This window comes from Puma concolor, chromosome B1, assembly GCF_028749965.1.
Source record: "Puma concolor isolate L17-30 chromosome B1, mPumCon1.1.hap2, whole genome shotgun sequence".
Classification (NCBI taxonomy): Eukaryota; Metazoa; Chordata; class Mammalia; order Carnivora; family Felidae; genus Puma; species Puma concolor.
The window spans coordinates 127,544,193-127,571,599 of record NC_141670.1 but is presented as its reverse complement, the minus strand read 5'-3'; the positions used below and the strand labels follow the sequence as shown (position 1 = coordinate 127,571,599).

Genomic DNA, 27,407 nt, shown 5'->3' with positions numbered 1-27,407 from the left:
AAAATGGACCATTGTCTTATATCATATGCAAAAATTAACTCAAAATGGATTGAAACCTTTAACTTAAGACCTATAACCATAAAACTCCTAGAAGAAAACCTAGGCATAGGCTCCTTGACTTTAGTCTTGGCAATGATTTTTTGGATCTGACCCCAAAAGCAAAGGCAGCTAAAGCCAAAAATAAACAAGTGGGACTATATCAAACTGAAAAGCTCCTGCACACAGAAGGAAATCATTGACAAAATAAAAAAAGGAAACATATTGGGGCACCTGACTGTTGGCTCAGTCAGTTAAGCTTCAGACTCTTGATTTAGGTTCAGGTCATGATCTCATGGTTTGTGAATTCAAGCCCGGCATTGGGCTCTGTGCTGGCAGTGCAGAGCCTGCTTAGGATTCTCCTCTCTGCCCACCCTCCCTCAGTGAATAAATGAACATTAAAAAAAAGGCAACTTGCTGAGTGGGAGAGAATATTTGCAAATCATATATCTGATAAGGTGTTAATATTCAAAACATAATGAACTCATACAACTCAATAGTAAAAAACAAAAATCTGACTTGAAAATGAGCAGAAGATCTGAATAGATGCTTTTCCAAAGAAGACATACAGGTGCCCAACAGGTACATGAAAAGATGTTCAACATTATTAGTCATCAGGGAAATGCAACTCGAAATGAGATTTAACCTCACACCTGTTAGACTGGTTGTTATGAAACAAACAGATAAATGCTGGCGAGGATGTGGGGGAAAGGGAACCTTTGTGCCTGTTGTTAGGAATGTAAATTGGTACAGCCACTATGGAAAACAGTATGGAGCCCCCCTCAAAAAATGTAATAAAGAACTACCACATGACCCTGCAATTTCACTTCTGGATATTTACCCAAAGAAAATGAAAATACTTAACTTGGAAGATATCTGCACCCCCATGTTGATAGCAGCATTATTTACAATAGCCCAGATATGGAAACAACCTAAGTGTCCATCGATAGATGAATGGATAAAGAATATGTGGTAGATAAATACACACTGGAACAGTATTCAGCCATAAAAAAAGGAAATCTTGCCATTTGTGGCAGCACGGATGGATTTTTATGGGTCCGTTATATTGAGTGAGGCCATTATATTAAGTGCAATAAGACAGAGAAAGACAAATAACAGATGATCTCACTTATGTGTAAAAGCTTATAAAACAATACAAAATACAGCCAGACTCACTGATAACAGAATGGTGGTTGCTAGAGGCAGGGGGTGGGGGTGGGCAAAATGGGTGAGGGGAGTCGAAAGGCACAAACTTCCAGTTATAAAATAAATAAGTCCTGGGGATTTAATGTGCGGCATGGCAACGGTAGTTAATATTTGAAAATTGCTAAGAGAGGAGATCCTAAACGTTTTCATCACAAGAAAAACAAACTAACAAATGTATGGTGACAGATGTTAATTCGACTTACTGTGATGATCTTTTTGCAATATATACAAATATCGAATCATTAGGTTGTACACCTGGAACTTATATAATGTTGAATGTCAATTTTACCTCAAGAAAAAGATCTTATGATTGTTCTTTTTAACAATGTTCTTAGATTTTAAAATGAGTCTAATCAGATTTGATCATTCTGCTGCTGCTGCTGCTTCTCTACCCCCTTGTCTCCTATTAACCTGCAAATTATCACTCAATTATTTTAATTTTATCTCACAATTGGAAATATTGTTAATTGTGTGATAACGAATTTCATTTCACAGGGAGTTAAACACACATAGATTAATTGACTCCTACGTAGCACTTGCATACTTTTACATAAATTCCTCCCTTGATTTGATTATTTTGGCAAAAGTAAGTGAAGAACTCTCCACTTGTCACATTTGCATTTAACTATTAATTTATTTAATAATGCTAATTAAAGAAATCATTTTATCATCTTACCATTTTTACTTGTTCAGGTTACATTGTATGAATGCAACCATACATGCTTATTCAGGATCTTATCTATTAACTCACTTAAAAAAAAAAATCCATTTGAGAGAGAGAGAGAGAGAGAGAGAGAGAATGCAGGAGGGGCAGAGAGAGAGGGTGAGAGAGAGATCCCAAACAGGCTCTGCACTGTCAGGGCAGAGCCCTATGCGGGGTTCAAACTCATGAACAGTGAGATCATGACCTGAGCCGAAATCAAGAGTTTGCTGCTTAACCAACTGAGTCACCCAGGCATCCCTGTTAACTCACTTTATAGAAATGGTAACTTTATTGTGAACTATCAATACTTCTTTTCTCCTTTTTTTTTTTTTTTTCTTCTTGTGGAATGTGTTTCTGGTAAAATGGCATATATTCTGACTGAATGTTAGTGTTAAATATTTTAGAAAGATTATGCAGCACTATTTCATTTTCACAATTTTTATAGAAAGTGTGTTTCTTAACTGATTTGTCCAGTGTTTGAGAGCCAGGATTTGACTATGAAACTTGCTTGGAGCTAGTGATTCAGGTATCCTTCCATATTCATAACTGAAGTAGTTAACTTAGAATGTTCTACAAAATACCTCAAAATGGATTGTTGATAGCTTGCAATAGAGAATGAGGCACACATGTGTATACAAACACATAAAATACGGTAAACCATAGTGGATTTAGTGTTACTACCAAGCCAATGTTCATAGGTCCAGTGGTATAGCCATTAATGAAATTTTTCTAGGGATATTTCTTGTTAGTGGATTTTTTTTTTTTTTTTGGTTTTGATTTTTTGGTTTTTCCTTGTTCACTGATTTCTTTATTCCACATCAGGAGAGAAGACTAATTACTTCCCTATTTTGAACTGAGAATCAAATTGCAAATGCTTTTAAATAGCTCCAACTACTGGGGCACCTGGGTGGTTCAGTCGGTTAAGTGTCTGACTCATATGAGATATGTTATTTCAAAACCTGCTGTTTTTTTCTTTTAACATAAAGAGACTGCCTTCTTTTTTCTTGAAGCATCCTCCCAACTTCTCCTGTTTAGTAGGGACTACACCTATTCCTTTTTACATTTTTTTCTTTTGGTATTTTTCTCATATCTCTAAATAAATCATTGTACTACTACCTCTTGATTATTCAATTTTAGGCATTACCTTTGACTTTCCACTTTGGAAGCTTTACCACTCTCTCCCCCATTACATACATATTTCCATCCCCTATGCTATATATATATATATATATATATATATATATATATATATATATATATATGGGTTAAACGTTAGTTGTTTCTTTATATTCCTGTGTTTCCATCACAAATTCATTTCCAAATTCTCAGTTTAAATTTAAAATACCTGAGTTACTCTGTTAATTGTAACTTTTTGGATCTCTGTCTCCCAGAATTTTTTGACCCGAGTTTAGTCAGACCTGGTTGTTCCTTCTGTCCAGTCATAGATCTTTTCTTTTACTCTCCACCTTTACCTTTATTTTGAGAGTATGCTTCTCTGTTCTCTTGGGTGGGATCGTCTCCTATAGCAGAAATTCTTTTTTTTTTCTGTTTTCTTGTTTCACACTTTAATTTGGGCAGAGCATCTCCTCCAATAGCTTCTTGAGAAAGGTGGATGAGAGGTGGAATCTTTGAGACCTTGAAAAATCTTCCGATGCCATTTTCCTTTACTCGTATTTGATTTATAATTTTCCCAGGTATTGACTTCTGAAACACTTTTCCCTCAGAATTTTGAAGACATCACCCTATTTTTTACCCTAGTTTCCAGTTTTGCTGTAGAAAGTTCAATGCCACACTTATTTTTCATCGCTTTTATTTTTACCTTTTGTATATATACAATATGTGATATACAAACCCTCCCTTTGTCTCTGGCGTTATAAAATTTTATGATAACATACCTTGGTGTAGGTCTATATGTATGCTCTATGGTTCCTTTCAAACTAGAAAATCATGATTTTCAGTTAATGGGAACTGTACCTGACTTATTTATTTGATGATTTCCTCCCCTCTATTTTCTCAAGCCTCTCTTTCTAGATATATTCAGGTTTTGAATCTCCTGGATTGATGCTTTAATTTAGGGAGCTCTTCCATCTCTGTATTTTGCCTTATATTGTGGGAAATTTCCTGATCTTTATCTCAGCTCACCGACTGAGATTTTTATTTAGGCAATCATATTTTTAGAGTTCCTTGTTTGTTACTTCCTTTTTTTAGCAACACATTCTTGTTTCACTGATGCAATGTATTTTTTTTATAAAGATGACAGTATTAATGATAGGTTTTTAAAGTTTTTTTCTTCCACTGTATGTTTCTTCCAAGTGGCTTTCTTCTGTGTGTGTGTTTTCAATTTTTGATGTTTGAGGTTTTCTTCATATATCTGGTGACCCTGAATTAGTGGCATATGCATATGAGAATGGATCACTATAAATGCTGACTGCCAACTCTGTTTGTTGGGTAGATTTTGTCACCAGTGGACCTCACCATAAGACAATATTGCAGGGCTGTTTCGCTGAGAAACTTCTAATATCCCTGTCTTTAGGTATTTTCTTGTTTTTGACCTGGCCAGATTCCTGAGTAAAGAAGAGATAAGCCAGGCTGCATCATGTTCTGGAAGCCATGTAGAGGGAAAGGATGGGAGGAGTCCATAGCCAGTGTAAACGTTCCCTGAATGTTTGCAGTAAAGTGGCACCCCTCCCCTCCCCTGTGCTTAGTCTTCTACAGTCCCTCACCTTTAAAAATTTTTTTGTTTTTAAATTTTCTAGTTTTTTAATTTACATCCAAGTTAGTTAACGTATAGTGCAATAATGATTTCAAGAGTAGAATCCAGTGAGTGATTCATCCTCTGTGTATAACACCCAGTGCTCATCCCAACAAGTGTTCTCCTTAATGCTCTTTGCCCATTTAACCCATCCCCCCACCCACAACCCCTCCAGCAACCCTGTTTGTTCTCTGTATTTAAGAGTCTCTTATGTTTTGTTCCCTTCCCTGTTTTTTTTAATTATTTTTGCTTCCCTTCCCCTATGTTCATCTCTTTTGTATCTTAAATTCCACATGAGTGAAGTCATATATTTGTCTTTTCTGACTAATTTTGCTTAGCATATACCCTCTAGTTCCATCCACGTTGCAAATGGCAAGATTTCATTCTTTTTGGTTGCTGAGTAACACTACGTCATATATATATACACACATATATGTATACATGTATGTGTATGTGTGTGTGTGTGTGTGTGTGTGTGTGTATATATATATATATATATATATATATATATATATATATATATGGTGAACATATGGGCTCTTTCCATACTTACAGTTCCTCACCTTGATGATAAAACACAAAAATAAGGCATCTCGGTGATATGCATAATAGATTTACTCTTCCAGTCTTTGTTGGGGATGTGGGGGTGGGATGGGTGGAGATGTTGTTACCAGCCTTTGGGAATTAGAGAGGGTAACTGAACTCTACTTCTTTCTTTCTTTCTTTTTGAATTTTTATTTATTTTTGAGAGAGAGAGAGAGAGAGAGAAGGACACAGAGTAAGAGCAGGGAAGGGGCAGAGAGAGAGGGATACACAGAATCTGAAACAGGCTCCAGGCTCTGAGCTGTCAGCAGAGAGCCTGATGCGGGACTCGAACTCATGGACTGTGAGATCATGACCTGAGCCAAAGTCGGACGCTTAACCAACTGAGCCACCCAGGTGCCCCAGCTGAACTCTACCTCTAAAAGCAACTGGTGGTACCACTCTTGAACCTTTTTGAGCTTAAGTGGTAAAATTGTTTTGCTTCTTGGTTTTTCTCCACCTTAGGCTTAGGAATCAGCATTTTTGGCTTTGTCAGATCAATTACTGCTTTCCTCCTGCTTACCAGACTTGTACTGGTCTTTTTTATATTGTAGGTTCAATTTTTTAGCATTTTTTCCTGTTATTCTAGTGGGATGTCATAATTACCCTGTGTGGGGCTCCTGGGTGGCTCAGTTGGTTAAGCGTCCAACTTCAGCTCAGGTCATGATCTCACGGTCCGTGAGTTCAAGGCCCGCGTCGGGGTCTGTGCTGACAGCTCAGAGCCTGGAGCCTGTTTCAGATTCTGTGTCTCCCTCTCTCTCTGACCCAACCCTCGTGCATTCTGTCTCTCTCTGTCTCAAATATAAATAAATGTTCAATTTTTTTTAAATAAAATACTCTGTGTAATCTGCCCTTTCCAACAAAAGATAACATTTTAATATTTTTCTTGCTGATAAATATACTCCACATCAACATTTTAGTGACTCTCCTTTTAGAAATCTATCTTATCCCCTGTTGTAAATATGGGCTGTTATAAACAATATTGCAAAGAACCTCCTTCTAGCTAAAATTCATATCAGTCTTTAAATAAATTTAAAATGTGAGGAAATTCTGAATCCTTTCTTGAAAGGTTTCTTACTAAATGACATCTTATTGCCAGTAGTATGAAGATGTCTCCTTTTCTGATGAAGACCATTCAGTGTAAAGATTCCATTTAGCCACTTTTGCCACCAAATGGAAAATCCTGCCTATGTTTAGTTCACCCTGTATTCTCAGTCTGTGCCTGGATCAGGAAAGGCACCTGATACATACTTGCTAATTAGACATATGCATAATAAATTAATTTTAATTATTTTGTTTTATAACTTCAAGGAGAAGAGGTCTGGTATGAAGGCAGCAGGGTGTAATAAGTTTTAAATATCTTATGTTCATCACTTTGAGTTACTTTGTGGTTGCTCAGGTCATAAAGTAGGAAGATTGAGAGCCAGGTTTAAAAAGAAGGAAGCCAGCGTGGCAGGGTGATATATAGACTTATCTGCACCCAGTGCACCTGGATTGCAAGCAGTGCTGAGGCATTTATGCAGGCGAACTTGTAACAAAGGACTTTAAATATAAGATACTAACATACAGTATGTTTGATTTATTTTAGAATTTAAAGATAAGTGTCCTATTGTATACAGAAAGTATACATCTCTTGCGATAAATTATATGGTTGGATTAAGTAAATATTATTTGCTTAATCTAGTCCCGGGTTTCTCAGAGTGGAGTCTGCACATGATCTGTCTCAGAATCACATGGGATCTTGAATATTCACTTCCCTTGGCTCACCTGAGACCTATGGAATGAGGATTTGGTATGTAACAAACTCCTCATATACACATGGCCATCTACAGGTCTTCTCTAGGCTAAAATATAAGAAACTGTTAGAGAAAGTTAGGTGCACATTTTATATAAATTTGAAGAATCTAATGAATTTAGAATTAATGACTGGAGGAAATGCTGGTAAATTGATTTAACATACTTTATTGCTTTCCCCTTCAATTTTCACTAAGAATTCAACTAATTAGCTTACCATGCAAAAATTATCCCATCTTCTTTTAAAACTCTCATTTTCTGATGGAACCAGTGGCTAGAGGCATTAGTTTGTGGTTTAAGAAATTAACACTTGCATATGTATGCATGTGTATTATTGCTAAACAGAATAGCGATAGTATGCTATTGAGTATATTGCATCTTTGGCCTAGAATTTCAGTGTTTTAACCCAGCATCTTTTAGATAATTTGTTCTAATTTGATTTGTTTTAATTATAAGCAAGCTCAATTTGTTGTGAGAGAGATTTTAAATCAAACATTGCTCAGGTTGACAATTTATGCAGTGATGTAGCATGTATGAGAGCTCCTGCCACAATGGCTGAAATATCATAGGTATCAGTTAATGCATGTCTCCTTTTGGAGCTTCATTACTTTTCAAAAGTGGTGGTAAAGAGGAAAAATATGAAAACCATCTTAGTCATAGGTCACCCTGTATTAATGAACCGTCTTACTATTTAAAAAGTAAAAAAAAAAAAGATCCTTCCAATAATATTAGCTAACAGTAATATGTTACTACGTGACATATACACTCTAAGCTGTTGACATGAGGTAGGTGGTTGTAATAACTTCAACTTTAATGATAAGTGGAGCACAACGAGATTATTTATAAAGTTATCCAAGGTCAACCAACTGGTAAATAGTAAAGCCTAATTTTGACCTCAGAAAATCTGTCTCTAGAGATCATATCTACTATTATGTCTTCCATCAAAGATGTACAACCATTGCTACTCTAATAGGTAGACACTTTCCATGTAAAAGCTGATAGGGAAGAGGTATCATTTGATATATATTAGAGATAACTAAGTTTTCACCATCCTACCCAATTTTGAATGTTAAATATTTCTAATAATTTCTTTCAAAAATACATGATATACCTAAAGTAAAGAGATGGGTAGGAAGGCAGTTTTAGGGACCAGACAGTCTGGGTTTAAATGCTTACTTGATGATTTATTAGGTGTGTTCAGATCACTTAAAGTCTTAATTTTCTCCTCTGCAGATGGGAATGATAATATTTACCCATACTGTTACCATACGGAGTAGAGATAATATATATGCTAGTGTCTCATTGAGCTCCTTGCACTCAAAGACGACTATTCTAATTTAATGTGTAGGATGCTATCTTGAAAGGGTTATGAGAATTTCTGTATTTTATATGAGACATATATAATTGTAATAATTATGATTTCTAATGTCGAAATCATTAAAACATGTTTTATGTTTAAATCTGTAAGTATCATAAATAGTGAATATTTTGTTTAATCTCATTGTTCTTTGGATAGCAGACTTTGGTCTATCCCACAGATACTTGAACTCTTATTCTTTCTTCTTTTCAGCAAACTTACTTGATAACATGCTTTTGCGAAGTTCAGGAAAGTTAAATGTGGGCACCAAGAAAGAGGATGGTGAGAGTACAGCCCCCACCCCTCGTCCAAAGATCTTGCGTTGCAAATGTCACCACCATTGTCCAGAAGACTCAGTCAACAATATTTGCAGGTTGGTCATAGAAATTATTTAAATGTAGTTTTAACGGAGAGTCATACTTTTTAAACTACAGAATTGTAGGCTGGTGTTTTCTAAGAACACATTTTGAGGAATAGTGCCTGACTCCATTAACTTACAGGGCAGTGCCTGTGTTTAGAAAAAAATATTAAATTGCATCTTGACCCGAAATGGTGTTCTGGGATTCTTCTCCCTTGCTGCAAACATCACATATGCACATAAACATAGAGCATAGATCCCAGGCTTGGGACAAGTGTCAAGCAGCAAAAACCAATTGTTTGCCTTCAAAAGATCTTGTCCCCCAAATAAATTCAATAGCAGAGGGTGTCAACTGTCTGATGATTTTTCTTTAACCATTCATCATGTCAGTGGTGGTTGGTCTTCTGGAAAGAACACCTGCATCATTAGGAATATTCACGGACTCTGGGAAGCAGTATAGTGATAGAGCTTACATGAGTCTACCAGATGTCAGGAAAGACATTGTCAGAGTATTGGAGAACTAAACTCCTTAGTGGATAATCATGTTTGTAACAAAACCTAATTTGGAACTGGACTCTAGCTTTGTCTTTCTTACGCATCCTTATGCAGCCACATCCATTTTTCCAGATACCATAGCCTGCATTTACACCCCTCGTGAGGACAACAGTGGGTGGAGAGGCATAGCCTAATGAGGCCAGAATGCCCAGGGAGATGTGGCAGAGTAACCAGACAAGTACCGATCTCAAGAGTTAAAATGCCAGAGAAGCAGAATATCCCTTGAGAAGGGTAATGGACCAAATGGGAAAATGGACTTCTAGGTTTGAAGTCCAGGCAGAATATCTAAGTAATCATTTGGGGCCTCATTACCCAGGAAAGAACATAAAGATGAGCTGGATGCTTTTTTTTTCTTCCTGAGGAAGAAAGTGTATCCTGAGATATGCAGCTCAAGAAGTATCTACTAACTGAATGACAGAGAGGAAAGTTGGGTATGCTCATAAATATATATCTCCTTTAATTATCAGAACAACTCAGCATGGTAGGGGATGCTTATTTGTTACCATTAGGTATAAAGAATTCAGGACCCAGGGAGGTCTGTTAACTTGGCTCTTACACGATAGAACAAACTTGGATTACCGAGTCTTGTGCCATGATAAAATGATTCCAGAGCTCAGACAGTATTTCCTGGGAAACACCACCTCTTTGTAGTAAGTGGAAAAAGTATCAGGAAAATGTCAGAGTTTTCTGAAGAAAAGAAAATTATTAGGAGAAAACATATTAGGGGGATACTTTACTATTTTGCCTGGGTCTGTAGTAATTAAGAGCAAATCTGTGTGTGTCATTGGAGATATAGTTCTGGTGATTATATGGGCAGGCTTTCCACAATTATCCCAACTTTAAATATTTTGTCCTATTTTCCTTATACATCAATGAAGTGTCCTAAGTTGATCTGGAAGAAAGTTCATTTGGAAGATTTCTTCCAGATTCTCTGCGTGGGAAGGAGCAACTTGGCATGTTCGAGGAAGACTGGTTTTCCTAAAGTGCAGGGAGCAGAAGGAGGTGTGGCAGTAGTTGAGTGTGGACCCTGGAGAGATTACCCATGGCCTGGTCGGCTCTATTAAGGATGTTCGTCTTATTCCTGGAAGCATTGGGAAGCCATTGAGGGGGATTTGTTTAAGCAGGTGTGGCAGTGGGTATTGATGTGGATTTAGGAAGGGCAGTTCATGTGAGAGAGAATGATCTTGGACTAGGTTGGTGCTGGTGCAAGAATGAGGTACATGTGTTGGGGAAATATTTAGAAGGAAAGTTTTATGTTGATGGATTGGATCTAGGAAGGGGCCCACAGAGGCTTCACCAGTCTGGATGTACATTTAGATACACGGTGTAGGCTTTTAATGAAAGAGGACAGAGGGAAATAATCAAGTTCTAATCTGGACATGCTGAGTTTAAGGTTTTTGATAGCTACAAAATGGAGACATCAGAGAGTAGGCCATGGGATATGGATTTGGAGTGAAGATAGGGTTTGGGGAGAGTCTAGAGTGAGTGAGTAGAATGTGAGGCAGTTTATGCTGTGAAATAAGTGAGCTCAGAATCATAGTAACTTACAACTAAAGACATTTGTCTTTTCATTCCTGGGTCTACAAATGGGCTGCAGCTGTGCTGGGACCTGCTGGGTTAGGTGGACTTGGCATTGGGCTGCTGCTTCAGTTCCTGCCTGCTCTACATGTTTGTTCATCCTTCTTGGACCAGAAGCTAACCAGAGCATATTCTTTTTCACTTGACTGTGAGGGAGCAACCTCTTAAAACTTCTGCTTGTCCTCTAATATTCCATTTACCAAATCAAGTGACACAGTCAAACTCAATATCAGAGGGAAGCTATGGGTAGAGTGGAGCATGAAGAATTGAGTACGGTAGTAAAACAATCTGATCGAACAGAGTAGGACTGAGCCTTGAGATGTTTAATGGTTGGGTCAAGGAGGCTCTCCCCACAAGATCCAGAATGAACATGAAACAGTGAGTATGGTGTCATTGAAGCCAAGTTTACCGAGGGAGGAAGTAAGGTCAGCCATGTTAGAAGCTGTCAGAGGTCAAGAGGGTAAGAACTAAAACATGGAGGTCAGATTTATTGACCTTGATAACTGCAGTTTAGAAATACTCATTCCAAAGTCCTGAATTCTTGACCAGCAGCCAACCCCTGAACTGGATCTCAGAGGAGTGAATATTCACTCTTGGGCAAAATGCACATCCTTTTTGCTAACAGGATGTTAACTCCAGTTGAGTCTCCTGTGAACTGAGATCAATCATGTGAATCACAGGGGCTGCTTTTATTCCTGAGTCCTAAGACCTAGAATAAATTCGGGCCTCCATTCCTCCATTCCCACTATCTACTCTTTGACTTCCAAATCAGTACTTCTCACACTATCTCTGGTGAAAGATGCTCCCCACCCAACCCCATAAGTTGCACTGGTATTTTTCTAGAGTACAATAAAAATGAATTACTAGAAACATAAATATAAAAATATTTGCACATTGCATGCTCAATTTTTTCCTATTTTTCTGTTATTTAGATTCAAGAGAGCTAAATGTATTACTCTGCAGGTTTCCATTTCTGTATTAACCTCCTCACAGACCAGTAGAAAGCAGTTTGCTGACCTGGAAGGGAACATACTTGGGGTAATATTGCATTAAATCTTGCACTCCTAGGTAAAGGAGTTCTAAAGACAAGGATGTGCTTTCTTGAGCTTAGATAAGGCTTGTCAAAACTGTGTGGCCTGAGGTCTTGTAGGCAGTTCTTAGTCAATTTGGGTATCCTAGGGAGGTCTCCTGTTCATTACCACTCCCATATTCCTGGACAGAATAATCTAAAAAGTGGCCCGGATCAGAAGTATATCATACTTAAAAGAGATTTGGAAATCCCACCTAATAATTCAGAAAATATGTGTTAAGTTTAGAGGGTTTTTAATCTCTCTGCGAGTAGCATCAATCACGTTACCCGCCAAACACTAAGGCCAGAGTCATTCTTGGCCTTGATTCCCATCATGTGTGGGTGTGTCTACTTCCAAAATCCATGCCCTTTCCATTGCTTCACAGCATACATGTTAGAGGATGTTGTGCAAATAAACTAAATAAAGTATTAGAACCTTTTTTAGTATCCATAACTCAAGAAGTGAAGCTGTTATTTTATCTCCCTCAAGATAATACCTATCTTCTAAATATCTTTCCAGCTGTTATGGCACATTGTTAATCCTTCTCATTCCATTTCCAGATTTATTCCCGGGATCTTAGATAATCACTGTATGCCTTGAATGCTTCAAAGTCTCCTGGAATAACTCTTTTTTACATGGCTTTCACCCTGCAAAAGTTTTGTATCATTTTGCAGCCTTGTTTGTCTGTTTTTTTCTCTATATAATCTGATCCTGCTTTACACATCCTTTCTTGTTTTACCTGTCTGCCTCTGATAGTCATTTTTGTTACTACTTACCACCTCTCTCAAGTTCATCCAGGTGCTCACACAAGTGTATCCATTTGTAAAAGTTGTTTTTCACTCTTTTTCAGAGATGATTTTAAATACTTCACCATAGTTAAATACTTACTTATTAGGTTTGACCGAGAATTCTGCCTGGACAGTTTTCAGGGTTTACAGGTGTAGTAAGTAATTGGATGTTTGCACAAAGGATGTGCAAATGACACCAGGCTGCCTAAATGAGGAATTAGATAAGACACCAGCCGTGCCTTGGGGAGTCACAAGGGGAAGAAGGGAAAGGTTAGGGGCTTGTGAGCCTTTTTATAAAGTTTGCATCAACCCAGGACTTTCAGACCTCTTGCTGAATGTGATGGTGTGAGTTTTCCGACAGGCGCCCCGACCTAAGATCTCAGAGTGTTTAAAGTGCAAGTTGTTCTCGTTTGTTTATACATCTTCCATTGCATCCAGTTTATTCCACCATTGCTCAGACCATCTGAATATTGAGTTTTATGATCTTTAAAAAAATTTTCAGTAGAAGATGTGAGTTAAAACCATCACACTTATGAGAATACGTTCTTCCTTAGAATTTATAATTTAAGTTGGAAAAGGCAGTGATTTCAGATGCACTTATGAAGATTTTTATAAGGAATAACTCTGCTTTTGTGCTTCTTAGTCATAAATGAGACTGTTAAATGGGCCCATTTGTTGTTGGAGTTAATGGAAAATGAATAGCTCAGAGCTCTTTAAACTTCTACATAGAGAACTGTTGATGATTTTAAAGCAGAGAAGGAAAATGTAAGATTTATCAGGAAGTGCTGTACAGAATTGTTTAGAATCCAGAGGGAGGGGATGGGCAGGCCTGCTGGAAGGCAATCAGACAAATCTAAGTGAGAGACAAAGAACATCTGCACAGGTGAGAATGTACAAATGCTCGATTCATACAAAAATAGAGGCAAATTCAGAAGATCTTGTACCTCCTAGAAGAAAATAAACAAAATGCCAAATCACTCGGTATGGCTGCTAGAGAAGGATGTAAGATCGTTACACATCCTTTTGTTTTTAAAATTTTTTTAAGTTTATTTATTTTCAGAGGGAGGGAGAAAGAGTGCACGTACGAGCGAGCAGGGGAGGGGCAGAGAGAAAAGGAGAGAGAGAATCCCAAGCAGGCTGTGCACAGTCAGCACAGAGCTTGATGTGGGGCTTGAACTCAAGAACTGTGAGATCATGACCTGAGCTGAAACTGAGTTGAACACTAACAGACTGAGCCACCCAGGTGCCCTGATAGTTACCCATTTCTGAAGATAAAGTAGAAGTCATTTCTCACATTGCAACTTTATCATTAATGCAACTTCACCTTCCTCCAGTTCAGTGACATCTCGGAGGAAAAATCATAGCAGGGGACCAGTAGTAGCCATATATATTTTACCCTTTAACCCTTACTACTATGGGAATCCATCTGTCTAAGGTGGTAAGGAAAAAACATATAAACTTCAGGATTCCATTACTTTGATAATTACCACCGTTCAACATCCTTCTTTGCTTTTTTTCCCAATTCAGTAGGAAACACTTCTAGCTTTTGATTTCTGTCTTTACTGCTAGAATTTGAATCACTTGGCTTCTCCTAGGATTGTGGCATTCATAGACTATGAGCTCGTTCAAAGCAAAGGCTACATCTTCCTCACCCTGAGTTCTGGACATCTAACTCTGCCTGGATCATCGTACGCTCAATAAATGTTTGTCAAGTGAACTACTGTTAACAAAGTTGTAAGCAGCTTTCAGCTGTTCTAATTAACTAAAATTTGCATGATTTAAATAGCTGCTCTAAAATTTGTATGTATCTTTGAGTTTATCTGTGACAGAAAACTTTGAAAACTTCTCTTTATTCTCATGAATGTGAAATAGGTATTTTAGAAGATGGAATGTTCTCAAGGACTGATTTAAAATGGACTAAAACCAAACAGTCTTTATAATCAATTCTAACTGAAACTTAAAAGAAATTTAGGAATTCTAGTATTTCTCCCATACTGACATAAAATTGGCATAAATATTGGGGCACCTGCATGGCTCAGTCAGTTGAGCATCCCAACTCTTGATTTCGGCTCAGGTCATGATCCCCAGGGTCATGGAATCGAGTCCCACATTGAGCTCCATGCTGAGTGTGGAGCCTGTTTAAGATTCTCTCTCTCTCTCTCTCTCTCTCTCTCTCTCTCTCTCTCTCTCTCTCCCCCTCCCTCCCTCCCTCTTTTCCTCCCCCTGTCCCTCTCTTCCACTCATAATCTCTCTCTCTCTTTCACTCTCCCTCTACCTATCTCCCACTCATGCTCTCTCTCTCTCCCTCAAATTAAAAGAAATGGCATAAATCTGGAGAAGCAGTCAGTATGGACAACTGATCGCCTTTGTACGCAGCTGTTCTATTTTGTTCATTGCTCGTCTTTACCTATAACACAGGGGCAGCATTTTTAAAATATCACATCAATGGTCTTTTTTAAAAATTTTCTTTAATGTTTATTTATTTTTGAGAGGGATAGAATGTGAGCGGGGGAGGGGCAGAGAAAACAGGGAGACACAGAATGTGAAGCAGGCTCCAGGCTCTGAGCTGTCAGCACAGAACCTAATGTAAGGCTCGAACCCATGGACCACACGATCATGAACTGAGCCGAAGTCGGAAGCTCAGTTGACTGAGCCACCCAGGAGCCTTTTTGTTAAATTCATAATCATTACTGTAACTAAATGATTCATCCTATATCCCTGTATACATCTCAGTACTTTCAGTTTTGTTTAAAATCATTCCTACTTTTGTTTTCTTCATGAGTCTTCATTTCTTCTTAAACACTGTGGGAATGATGAGATAATAATAATCAGTATACAACCTTTAAAAACTAAGCCTAAACATGGCAGCCAGGCAGCAGAATGTTCAAGTAAGCCCGTGGGAGGACTTAATTGCCTTTTGTGACATTCTGCAGCCCTCTCTCAGCAGAGGGAGTTGAACAGCTTTGACTCTGGAACATAGCTTTGTTTACGTTTGTGTTTGCTCAAGAATTGAAAGTTCTCAAGTGATTCTGAAGTTTCTGTAATTGTACTGCTCATTTCCAGTTAGTGTTCCTAACTAGCTGGTAATGTCAATGAGAAGCTTATAAATTTTGCTTTGTTGCAGATAATTATGCACTTGAAATGGTTCTCTAACCTTTTTGCTTGTCTTCCAACTAAATATTTGATTTCTGTCTGAATTTATGACTTAGGGGACACTGACTTTTCTCCAGGGTTTCTCTCCTTCTCCACACCCTGTTTATATTTTTAGTTCTACTCTCTTGCAGACAAGGGAGTATATTTTTAAAGCTTGAATTTACTCTCCCTGATGTTTCTTTACATTTCCCAGGACATTGTAAGAATAACTTGCCAACAGCTTAACCAGCATTTCTTATTCTTTTTTTTTTTTTTTTTTTTGATTCTGATGAGTGCCTTTCCATATATTCAGATTTTGAGTAAGGGGAAGTCATAAATAAGGAGAGGTTTTTTTTTTTTGTTTAGATTTAACATATTGTATCACTCTTTCTAGCCCTGTGAATTCCTAATGTCAGAAAATTAAGATGACTTTATTTCTGATAATTCCTGAATTTTACTTGTGATGAGAAAACTAAGTCACACATATGGTCTAAATGGGAAGGAAAGGAATAAAAAAATCATCTGGGTATTGTTTGCTCATATTGCTTACATTTTTAAGGGACAGCTCTTTTATTTATTGCCTTCAGTGATTACATGCTTTCGATTTTCGTAGCAATTTCAGCAAATTGGCTAAAAAGCCCCAAAGAGTTGAGAGCAAGGGTTGTTCAGAGGCAGAGTCTGTATTCCACAATAATTTTCATGCATTTGACCTCAGTCTAACAAAGAGATTTACCATCGGCCCTTCCTAGCCATTCATTACTATATTTGAACTTTGCTGTTCTAGTTCTTATAAACTGAAGTATTTTGGATCACGAGGGTTAGAAACCAAGTAAACAGTTCTAAGGGTGTTGATGATAACTGAAGGGCTAATGTACGGCAGAATGCTGCTACCACTAATTTAGAATAGACAAATCCACAAATCATGGCTAATGCTGTGCTCAGAGCATTCTTCCTGTGACCTTTCAGGACTACACTGCCATATCTGTCTTGGGCGCTGAGCAAGCATATGTATGAGAAAAAGATGGAGATATAGTTTAGTACTTCATTTCTTAACACATGCAATAGTGGTTGATGACATATATTAGGAGTCACCCTAACTTGTGAAGACAGTAAAGTCTGTTTGTAAATAGTTCTGTATATAATAGTTCTTGTTTTTCAGATTTGGTCCCAGGAGAGGATAGTGGAAAACGTGTGGGGATAAAGCAAGAGGTCCTTGATGCAAGGCCTGATTCTGTTACAGTTTGTTCTGCAACCTTGTACAAGTTTATTAAACTCTCTACCTTTAATTTCCTCGTCTGTAAATAGAAATAGTATTATTTTCCATTGCTGTTGAGAGGATTGCATGAGGTAGAATAAGTGAACGTTCTCTTTAATGTAGAAAACCACACAGAAATTTAGTTTTTGTTTCTTTGCTTTCCATGGTCTTGTTAACAGCCCTTCTTTCTGTTGTCTGCCCTCACCGTACCCCCGATGTAAGCCCCACCTGCTTACAACAAAGCCTGATGTTTCTCATGACAGATCAGTCCTAAAGCAGAGGGACCCAGTGGCACAGTCTTAATCACCTTGGTTATGTTGTGCTGATCCTAGCTTCTACCTGTCTTTCTTTTGGTGCCTTAGTGAGAGACAAGTTTGTTTCCTTTGGAGCAAATAGAACGAGCATAAATGTTCACCTGCGTGGGGTCAAACCTCTGCCTTGCCTCTCACTGTCTGTAAGGCCTTTGAGAAATTGCTCAAGCTCTCTGAGCCTCAGTTCCTTCATATAGAAGGTGAGAAAAACAGTTGTGTTTTTGGATTTGTGGAGGCGATGGAGGACCAAAATGAGTGTGTAGTAATTGGGGTATATGGTTACTAATAGTATATGTTATATGGCAAGTTTATTTCCTTCTTTCTCACAAGTTTCTAGACAGAGAAGATATTACCTAATGTTTTATGACTATTAAATCCAGTTTCATAAAAGAAAGTTTTGGAATTTTCTTAACAGGTTGTAACTTGTAATGATCATTGACTTTCTCCTTGTGTGTAGTAAAACAAATGATTAACATGTTCCTTTCCTTTTCCCCTAGACACACACACACACACACACACACACACACACACACACACACACACTTACTTTGCCTGTTTGGTCTTCAGCACAGATGGATATTGTTTCACAATGATAGAAGAAGATGATTCTGGGATGCCTGTGGTCACTTCTGGATGCCTAGGACTAGAAGGCTCAGATTTTCAGTGCCGGGTAAGGAAGATCACATGCTTCTGCCTTGTAACTTTCATTGCTAGCTTTCAAACAGTTAGGTTTCAAGCTATATAAAAGAATTGTTTTCCTTGCCCACCCTGTTTTTAGCAAGTTGGAAAATAATCTGAAAATTGTCTCATTGGGCCAATCCTCCTTTCGTTGCAGAAGCAAGTATTATTTTTATTTTTGCTGTTAGCTTCTTGCTTAATGACTCTTTAGATCATCCCGCTCAGATTCCAGTTTAGTTAATTGCATTAATGCAAGCCATCTTCCTCAGTTTATAACTATGCACCCTGGTTATTACAAATGTAGTAGTAGTTTTGTTGAAATGCAAAAGCCGCAGTAAGAAAATATATGGAAATTTGAGAGAAATTTTCTAATATAAAAAAACATTTTCAGAATGTTTCAGGACAATTATCAGAATTTTAAGTGAATTCCCTGAATGGTGTTAGTATCTCAAGTTTTAGATTATGTGACTTTGAGGGGGTGCCTGGGTGGCTCAGTTGGTTCAGTTAAGCGTCTGACTCTTGATTTCGGCTCAGGTCACGATCTCACAGTTTGTGGGTTCGAGCCCTGTTTCAGGCTCTGTGCTGACAGTGTGGAGCCTGCTTGGTATTCTCTGTCTTCCTCTCTCTCTGCCCCTCCCCTGCTCGAGCTGTCTGTCTCTGTCTGTCTGTCTCTCTTTCTCTCAAAATAAATAAATAAGCTAAAAAAAGTTTAGATTATGTGACTTTGAAATTTAGGGGAACCCCACTCATAGCTGTTTGGGCTCAACTTTAGGACACCCCCATTCCTCATCAGAGAAGATCCATTGAGTGCTGCACAGAGCGGAACGAGTGTAACAAAGACCTGCACCCTACGCTGCCTCCACTGAAGAGTAGAGGTAAGGAGAAGAAAGCTTTGGGGCTGGAAGAGCTTTAGCCACAAAGGAAATAAAGATGAGAATTACTCTGCCTTTCCTAAATTGATGTGCCTGATCATTTCCCACTGCTGGGGCAGGGGACCAAGGCAAGATGACGTAATTCAAAGACATGGGCAAGTAGTTCTTGGAAAAGTAGTCGTATGGGGCTTCATGCTTGAGGATCTCGTTTCTTTCACTTGTCCCCACTTCCCTGTGAAATCTAGGGGTTCCAGAGCTTGCAGTGTGTTTTAGAAGCAAAGAGGAGGGGGACAGGGTTTTATGCTTACCTTGAAGTGTTAATCAGAAGTTATACTTCACTCGAAAACTGCCATTAGGCTAACATGCATTAAAAAAAAATAAAAGATTCAATTGGATTATTTGCTGGATAATTTCCTTTTATCTGTACTAGAGCAGCTAGTTTTTAGCCAAATCATATATCAGTATATTGATAGAATGGAGGAGATATCTAGAAAATTTAATTTCAAAACTTCTACATTTAAGTGTCGCTCGTTGCAAAAGACAAATACTGCAACTGGAAGGGCTTTTTGTGTCGCTCGTTGCAAAAGACAAATACTGCAACTGGAAGGGCTTTTTGTTACAAACTGCTCCCATGTTTCCTTTCTCCTCTTTACTCTCACCTCAAAATAAGATAATTGGAATTGTCACCATGTCCTAAAGCCTAAGTCTTATATCAGTGGTTTAAAATGATTTCTCATGATTGATTTTACTTCCTGAGAAAATCTTCCTAACAAAATATACTGACATTTCATGGCTTTGATGATAACATTTTGTAACGCTAGTTTCTGCTAAAGCCTAGAAAGCTTTAAAGGATTATTCATAATCATTCACATAAAACATTCACAGACAGATTTTTTATATAGATTGCCAGTCAACATGCTAGGTGTTAGGGATACAGAAATGGATGAAGAAAATTCTTGCTCTCAAGACGTGCACACTGGCCTGTGAGAGAGAAATATGTAAATAATTAAATTTTATTCAGTCAGGAATGTTTTAGTGGAGTCAGATTGTAAAGTGTATTAAGGACACAAACAAGTGAGTGGTTTACTGTGGGGTGGGAGGATGTCAAAAGACCTTCATAGAAGTGACACTTGAACAAGACTGTAAGGATGAATAGGAGATCACTGGATGGATAAGACAGGAATAAAAATTTAAAAAATATTATAATGGCTAACATGAGCCAGGCATGTTCAGTATCACATTATTTAACCCAGTTGAGTCCCACAACAATCCTATGAGGTACTTAGACTTACTCCTTGTGTAAAGATAAGGACATTGCAGCACAGAGGGGTCACCTAACTTTCCCAAGGTTGCACCGCCTGTTAGGAGCAGTGACTAAATAGAGGCAGTAGTAAACACAGAGTTTTGGTTTGTAATGCTTGAGAAGCATTTGCAAAATGCAGGCATAGCAAACAATGTGGTTGGTTGGAGAAAATCTCATAATTAAGTTTTCTAAAGCTTTGTTATTGAAAATAGATCTGTAGATCAGCTCATCAGTGTCAGTCAGAACTCATTACGCGTGTGGAATCTCTGACCCCACCCCAGACTACAAAATGTATTTTTTTTTAAATTTTTTTTTTCAACGTTTATTTATTTTTGGGACAGAGAGAGACAGAGCATGAACGGGGGAGGGGCAGAGAGAGAGGGAGACACAGAATCGGAAACAGGCTCCAGGCTCTGAGCCATCAGCCCAGAGCCTGACGCGGGGCTCGAACTCACGGACCGCGAGATCGTGACCTGGCTGAAGTCGGAAGCTTAACCGACTGCGCCACCCAGGCGCCCCTACAAAATGTATTTTTTAACAATATTCCTCAAGTGATTTGTATGCACATTAAAGTTTGGGTAATACTTTTGGTAGAAAAAGCACCGCTTGTGTCTCAGCATGCCTTTGACAACACCTTCAAAGAGAAGTCTGCTGATATCAAATTGTGGTCAAGTTCTAAATGTTTGCTTTCTGGTTTTTGTAGCTATTTCCTTGTGAACCAGTTGCAGAAAGTTGGCAGTCTGTAGACAACATTTTGAATAGCCCTGGTATAGAGGCTTATGTACTGGGGACAAGGGAGGGAGGAGGGTGAGAAATGGCTGGAAATGAAGGCAGTGGTGCTAGATTTTAGAATCTCTTCCCCCAAGGAGAAAAGGCTTTTCACATGCAAGTGGAAGCAATGTGTCTTAGAACTTGCAATAGGATTCGGAAAATTCCAACCCTTCTATTGCTGAAAGGGCTGCAGTGCATGTATCGTCCTGTAGATGGAGCCAGATTCTAGTTAGCACTAGGCAGATGAGGGAATTTTCTCTGAGGAGGCTGAGACTTTTAAAAATAGTGGAATAAATCTCTAGAGAACTGAGTGAAACGGCTTTGAGTAGAAAGGCAGCAGCATTGAGAAGACAAATCCTTGTTTTAGAGCAGAATGGGAAAGAGGATTCAGGAATGGTTGGTGCATAATACTGAAAATTATGTAAAGTGATAGGCTTGTGTGGAGTTTATTGCTTTGAAATTTGAGGATCCCCGTTAGTACCTAGGTGAGTTCTGGGCAGATTCCATCTTACCCTTCTGGTGCAGTCATTTTGGGGTCTAGTAAAAGTCACTGTAGGTAGTGGTCTGAGAGCACTAGCATTTGTAACATAGCTATGCCATAGAGCTGCTGCCTTTTTTTTTTTTTTTTTTTTTTTTCTTTTTTAACCTCCACCATACACTGGCCATGGCCAGTGGTTTAAAAGAAGAGTGGGATGGGACAGGTTCTGAGTGGACACATCCCCCGGGTCCTGGAGACTCATTGCTTAATGGGAAGGGTCATGGTTGGAGGGAGCCAGAGTAGGACCCTTGAAAGCTCAGAGCCCAGGCTGATTTTCTGGCCTAAGAGCCATGGAAATCATCCTCATGATTGTGATATTTGCTAATGAGAATGGAACACTTACTGTGGCTCTTTTCTAAGTACTTTACATATACATAACTACTGAATCCATATATAGTAGATTTATTATAAATCTTTATGTCAAATTGCTAGAAAGCAGAGGCTATGTTATCAAAAGACCAGAAGGCTAAAATATCGAGCTGACCATTTTGTTGTTGTTGTTCTTGCTTCTTATATAACTGGTCTTCCAAAAAAGTTAAATGATTAACCTCATCGCAAAAGACCTGTATTACTGGGTGCTACGTAATAACAAGCTTAGGCAGGGTTTTGTTATTAGAGATTAGAGAAGTACTGAGCATAGGGGTAAAAACCTACAAATAAATTGTCCTTATTAAAAACAAACAAGAAAATCTTTTCTACCTATCCAGAGGTTTCTCAGGCTCTTTTTTTTTTTTTAAACTTAGATACATTCAGCAGGATATTAGAGATACACAATCCCATGCAATAATATTTATCAATGTTTATTTATGTCCTCGAAATTTTATTTGTCATCTTCTCTTTCAAAAAGGAAGATGAAGGACAGCCAGAATACAGCTAAATTCTTTAATGAATGCTGGGTTTCCTTTTGCTTTGTTTATTCCCTTTCAGCCCCAGAAAAGCAGAACACCCCAGGATAACATTCTTTCTCTGGAAGGAGGAAATACGGGAAGTAACTAGATCAAATGCAGCACCTGTATCATAAACACTAAAATATGATCTGGGAAGCCCAGTAACACTGCGGCTGGTGCTGAGGGTAGGAAGAGATGTCTGTTTTGATGGAGAGGCTTAAAGGGAGAGGTCGTGGTGCCCTGCTGTCTGGCTCCCTGTCTGCAGAATTGGTGATCAGGGCACCAGGATGCTGAGAGGAATGATGTGTGTCCAGACTCACAGCATCAGATGGTTTGACCAAGATATTGGGAGTAAAATGCTCTCTTGCAATTGTGTGAAGGCAGGAGAAATTGATGAGGTTTTTACCCTTACTCCAAACTACTTACTATAGTTACTTATTTTTTAATTCCTTTAAATGAGCACTTAAAGAAGTGAATGGTGTTGAAATGAGCAGAAGCTGTTCCTTTTTTAAATGGGATCCTTTAATTTTGCTTCTATAAAATCAAAGTTATATAATTTTTTGAAATAGATATGTTCATGTGTCTAAATATAGTAATTCCTCATATATACTACATGTATACTTCATAGAAAATGTCTCAGAAATAACATTCTGTTTTGACATATGGTAATCTCAATGTAGTTTAAGTCAAATTATACTACACAATTTTCAGAGTTAAAATTTATCGTATTTCTTTTCTTAGTTAAAAAATATATTCTGAGAAGTTTACAGATTTGTTTTAAAATGCTATTGCTGGGGCACCTGGGTGGCTCAGTTTGTTAAGTGTCAGCTTCAACTTAAGTCATGATCTCATGGTTCCTGGGTCCTGCGTCAGGCTCTGTGCTGACAGCTCAGAACCTGGAACCTGCTTCAGATTCTGTGTCTTCCTCTCTCTCTGTCCTCCTCTACTTACACACACACTCTCTCTCTCTCTCTCTCTCTCTCTCTCAAAAATAAATAAACAAATTGAAAAAAAAACTTAAAAAAAGCTATTGCATAGGTTAGATACTGCCAATTACAAATCAAAGTCTGTAGGTAACAGATATTTAACCAATGGGACATCTCCTTTGTTCTCCACATCACAGATAGATTGAATATATAATAGTGTCAAGAATGCAAAGATGAGTTCCAGAATTTTCCTTCTAATACATATATTATGCCCATGGCAGTATGATCCAATGCATGAGTCTGAGCTAAATTTCTTGCTAGGGAGTAGCTCTAACATCTCTCGAAGTGTTCAGCTCCTAACTGTTTCTAGGTAGCTTTGTATAGGAGACAGATGAAAGGAATTTAGAAATTAGTCCTTTTCTTTCTCATTGAACACAGTAATCTGGATATAAAAATGGTATCTTCAGAATCTAAAATACAGAGAATAAACTGGGGGTTGCTACAGGGGGAGGGAGTTGGGAGGGTGGGCAGAATAGCTGACCAAGATTAAGAGGCACAAACTTCCAGCTATGAAATATAAAAGTCAGGGGCATGAAAAGTACAGTGTGGGAAATTTAGTCAGTAATACTGTAATAATGTATGGTGTGCATGGTAATACACCTGTCCTCGTAAGCATAGCTTAATATATAGAGCTGCTGCATCACTATGTTGTACACCTGAAACTACTGGAACATTGCATGTCAACTGTACTTAAATTAAAAAATAATAATAATAAAATTACCATTAACAAAAATCTGTCTTAACCTGTTGTGCTACCAAGAAGTGTAATCGTAACTATTTTTATTCAGGAAAATAACTAGTAAATTATATCTTTGTTGTTATAGTCCATTTATTTCTAAGTGTTACTATAAGAGAGAATCCCAATGTGAGATGTAAGTAAGATACTTTTGCAGTATCCCTTGTTGACCAAAATCCTCTGACAAAAATATACTTTTCAGGCGCTTTGTGCTCTATGAATAGAAAGCTGTCTTTAATTTATCCATGATTATAATTTTGAGAGCCCAGGCAGAGATATCTTTGGGCAGTCTTATTTCCAAGATCTTTCCTAGCGACCTGGTTTTTTCTTCTATGTCTTATTGCAATTAGGAACAATCCTTTGGACTTAAAAAAAAAAAAGGTCCTGCTGTTTTAAACAGTTGCAAACTGCTTACTTATCAGAGAAAAAACAACCAGTGACAGAATGCCATTTTGTTAAGAAACCACTGGTGATTCTTACTTGCTTCTAAGAGTGAACCAGACTTCCCTGGAGGGTTCTCCGTTCTACTTCCTTGAGCAGTTGAAGTGACAGCACAGGTAAAACTCTGCTGCCCTAGAGAGAACTGTGTGCTCTGTTCCTTTCCTGATAGGAATCTGGAAGTGTTCGCTTTCCAAGACCCTGGCAGTGACTTGAATGTTTACATTGTTAATGCTCTGAGCACAGGTAATGGCAGATTAAAACATGACCAGCATGACCAACAGAAACAAAAGGTTTATTGATAAGGATCACCTGTTCGTGACAGAAGACAAGGAGGCTACAGGGGATGGGGTTATTGGGGCAAAGAAAAGGAAAATGGCAGTAATGCTAGCCTTAGAAAAAAAGCACTTGATGGTTAAGGAAAAAAATCCCTTAGATCCTTTCTAGTCTCATTGCTCTCATAAATCAGAAATCTAATAAGATGGGTAATAAATACAGTGTTCTTACAGTTCAGAGTGTACTCTGCATTTGCATGGAAAGCAAAAGGCAGCGAGGCTGAGTTTCAGTACAATTAATCACTGGAATGAAAAAGTGTTCTGTGTGCATATACTGATAATACATTGTGCTTAAGTAGTTGGTTCTTCTCGTTTTAATTGAGTATCCAGCATTCTCTTGGTTTTCTGCAAACTCAGGCTTTTTGCTCTTGTTATCCGTAAAATTGGAAACACATTTTAAACTAAGTTTCCAGGGACAGTGTTTGCATGTATATGTACCATGGCATTTGTACCTCTGCATATGTATAAACACAGTGAATTGTGCTCTCACTGGAGTAGTGTTGTGCTCACCTTGGGTTTATTGTTGACTTTGCCCGTAACCTGGTGGAGGGAAATTTGCTACTCAATTTATTGTGTAAAAACCTTGGCCTCTTTGATTTGAAGAGTCCTCAAGTTATTTTCAAGATTTCCTAAGCACCACTTGCCAGACAGTGCATGTGCTACTTTATATAATTTCTGCTGGTGTTAAAGCCTAAATGGCTTTTTGGACCTGTCCTGCAGTGTGGGTCAGGTTCCTGAACATCTTACTCTCTGGACCGTTGGCAGTGTCTCTGAAGTTGTAAATACAAAACTGCATTTCTTTAATGGTGTCTTATTTAGTCTTTTCAGATGCAGACTGCTTCCATTAATATTTTATAAGTAGTGTAGATCATGAATAATTGTTCAGCGTATTTTAGGCTGATGACAAGATTATCAGCCTAGTATGAAGACCTGTGGATTATAGTTTATAACAAAAATCCAAATATTTCAAAGTAAGATTTATTTTCAATTTCTGTATTCATGTTAATTTCCTCATTTTGATAATTTTATTACCATTTTGTAAGACCTTGTCCTTGTCCTTAGGAAGTGCATTCTGAAGTGTTTATGGGTAGGGCATTATGTCTGTAACTTCAGATGATCTTTACATTATACATACATATAAGTAAATAAACATAAATATGAATACAAATATATATACATATTTATATATACATAGTATGTATATATATGCATATATATATATATATATATATATATATATATATATATATAAAGATGGACACACAGACATCCATACTGAGAGAGCAAGACAATTATAAAACAGGTATGGTAAAATTTTAAAAATGGGAAATCTCTGTGAAGGACATATTCGAGTTCTTTGTCCTTACAGGTTTTATTATATAAGACTGAAATTACTTCAAAATAATTAAAACATATGGTCACACTGATGGTGAAATATAAAGCTTTGTAATATTTTTTAAAGGACATTTTGACAATGTGTTTGGAAAGCCTTGAAATATATATTGGTTGAATTAATAACTCTACTTATGGGAATCTAGATTAAAGAAATCACCGTTGACATCTGTCATGATGTACTTGTAAGAGTGTTCACAGGGTTTTGTGTATTTCAGCAAAGGTGTATTAGAGCAAAATCTTTATGGTCTTCTAAATATACAGCATCAGAAGATTGACTTCGTAAAAAAATTCTTTTCTTTTAAGATTTTTTTAAAGTTTATTTATTTTTGAGCACAAACAGGGAGGGGGGGCAGAGAGAGAGGGAGACAGAGAGTCTGAAGCAGGCTCCTGGCTGAGCTGTCAGCACACAACCCAACGCGGGGCTCGAACCCACGAGCTGTGAGATCATGACCTGAGCTAAAGTCGGACACTCAACTGACTGAGCCACCCAGGTGCCCCAGAAGACTGACTTTCTAATCAGGATGTGCCTGCATATATACCATGCAGTGTTTAAAACTTATGTGGAGAAAATTTTTATTGTTTTTGAAAATATTCACAGTATTATTAACGAAAGCAATCTAGTTCTGAAGCAACAGTGTTTTGTTTTGTTTTTTTCTCCAATTTTTCTCTATGGTAAAATACACCATAGAATTTACCATTGTAACTGCTTTTCAGTATACAATCCAGTGGTACTAAATATTTTTGTAATGTTATACAACTATCAACCTCATCCATCTCCATAGCTCTGTTCATCTTGTAAAACTGAAACTCTGTTCGCATTAAACATCAGCTTCCCCCAGCTCCTGGCAACCACCACCATTCTACTCTTTCTCTTTATGATTTTGACTCCTCTAAGTATCTCGTAGAAGTGGAATCATACACAATGTTTGTCTTTAAGTTACTGGCTTATTTCACTTGGTATAATGTCCTTACGAGTCAGCAAGTTGTAGCA

At 37.8% G+C, this 27,407-nt stretch overlaps 1 protein-coding gene across 13 annotated transcripts in view; it reads left to right on the top strand.

Moving 5' to 3' along the window:
- BMPR1B (bone morphogenetic protein receptor type 1B) overlaps nucleotides 1–27,407 on the top strand; it is a 418,825-nt gene that overhangs the window by 361,267 nt on the left and 30,151 nt on the right. For 6 of the 13 annotated variants that reach the window (XM_086704542.1, XM_086704540.1, XM_086704541.1 and 3 more), the window contains 3 exons: nucleotides 8,644–8,803; nucleotides 18,045–18,147; nucleotides 18,928–19,030. In XM_086704542.1, the coding sequence (XP_086560668.1) occupies nucleotides 8,661–8,803; nucleotides 18,045–18,147; nucleotides 18,928–19,030 (349 nt within the window). In that variant the 5' untranslated portion in view covers nucleotides 8,644–8,660. Of the gene's footprint in view, nucleotides 1–6,869; nucleotides 7,072–8,643; nucleotides 8,804–18,044; nucleotides 18,148–18,927; nucleotides 19,031–27,407 lie in introns of those variants that run through there. The other 7 variants (XM_086704546.1, XM_086704545.1, XM_086704548.1 and 4 more) reach the window with 3 other exon arrangements.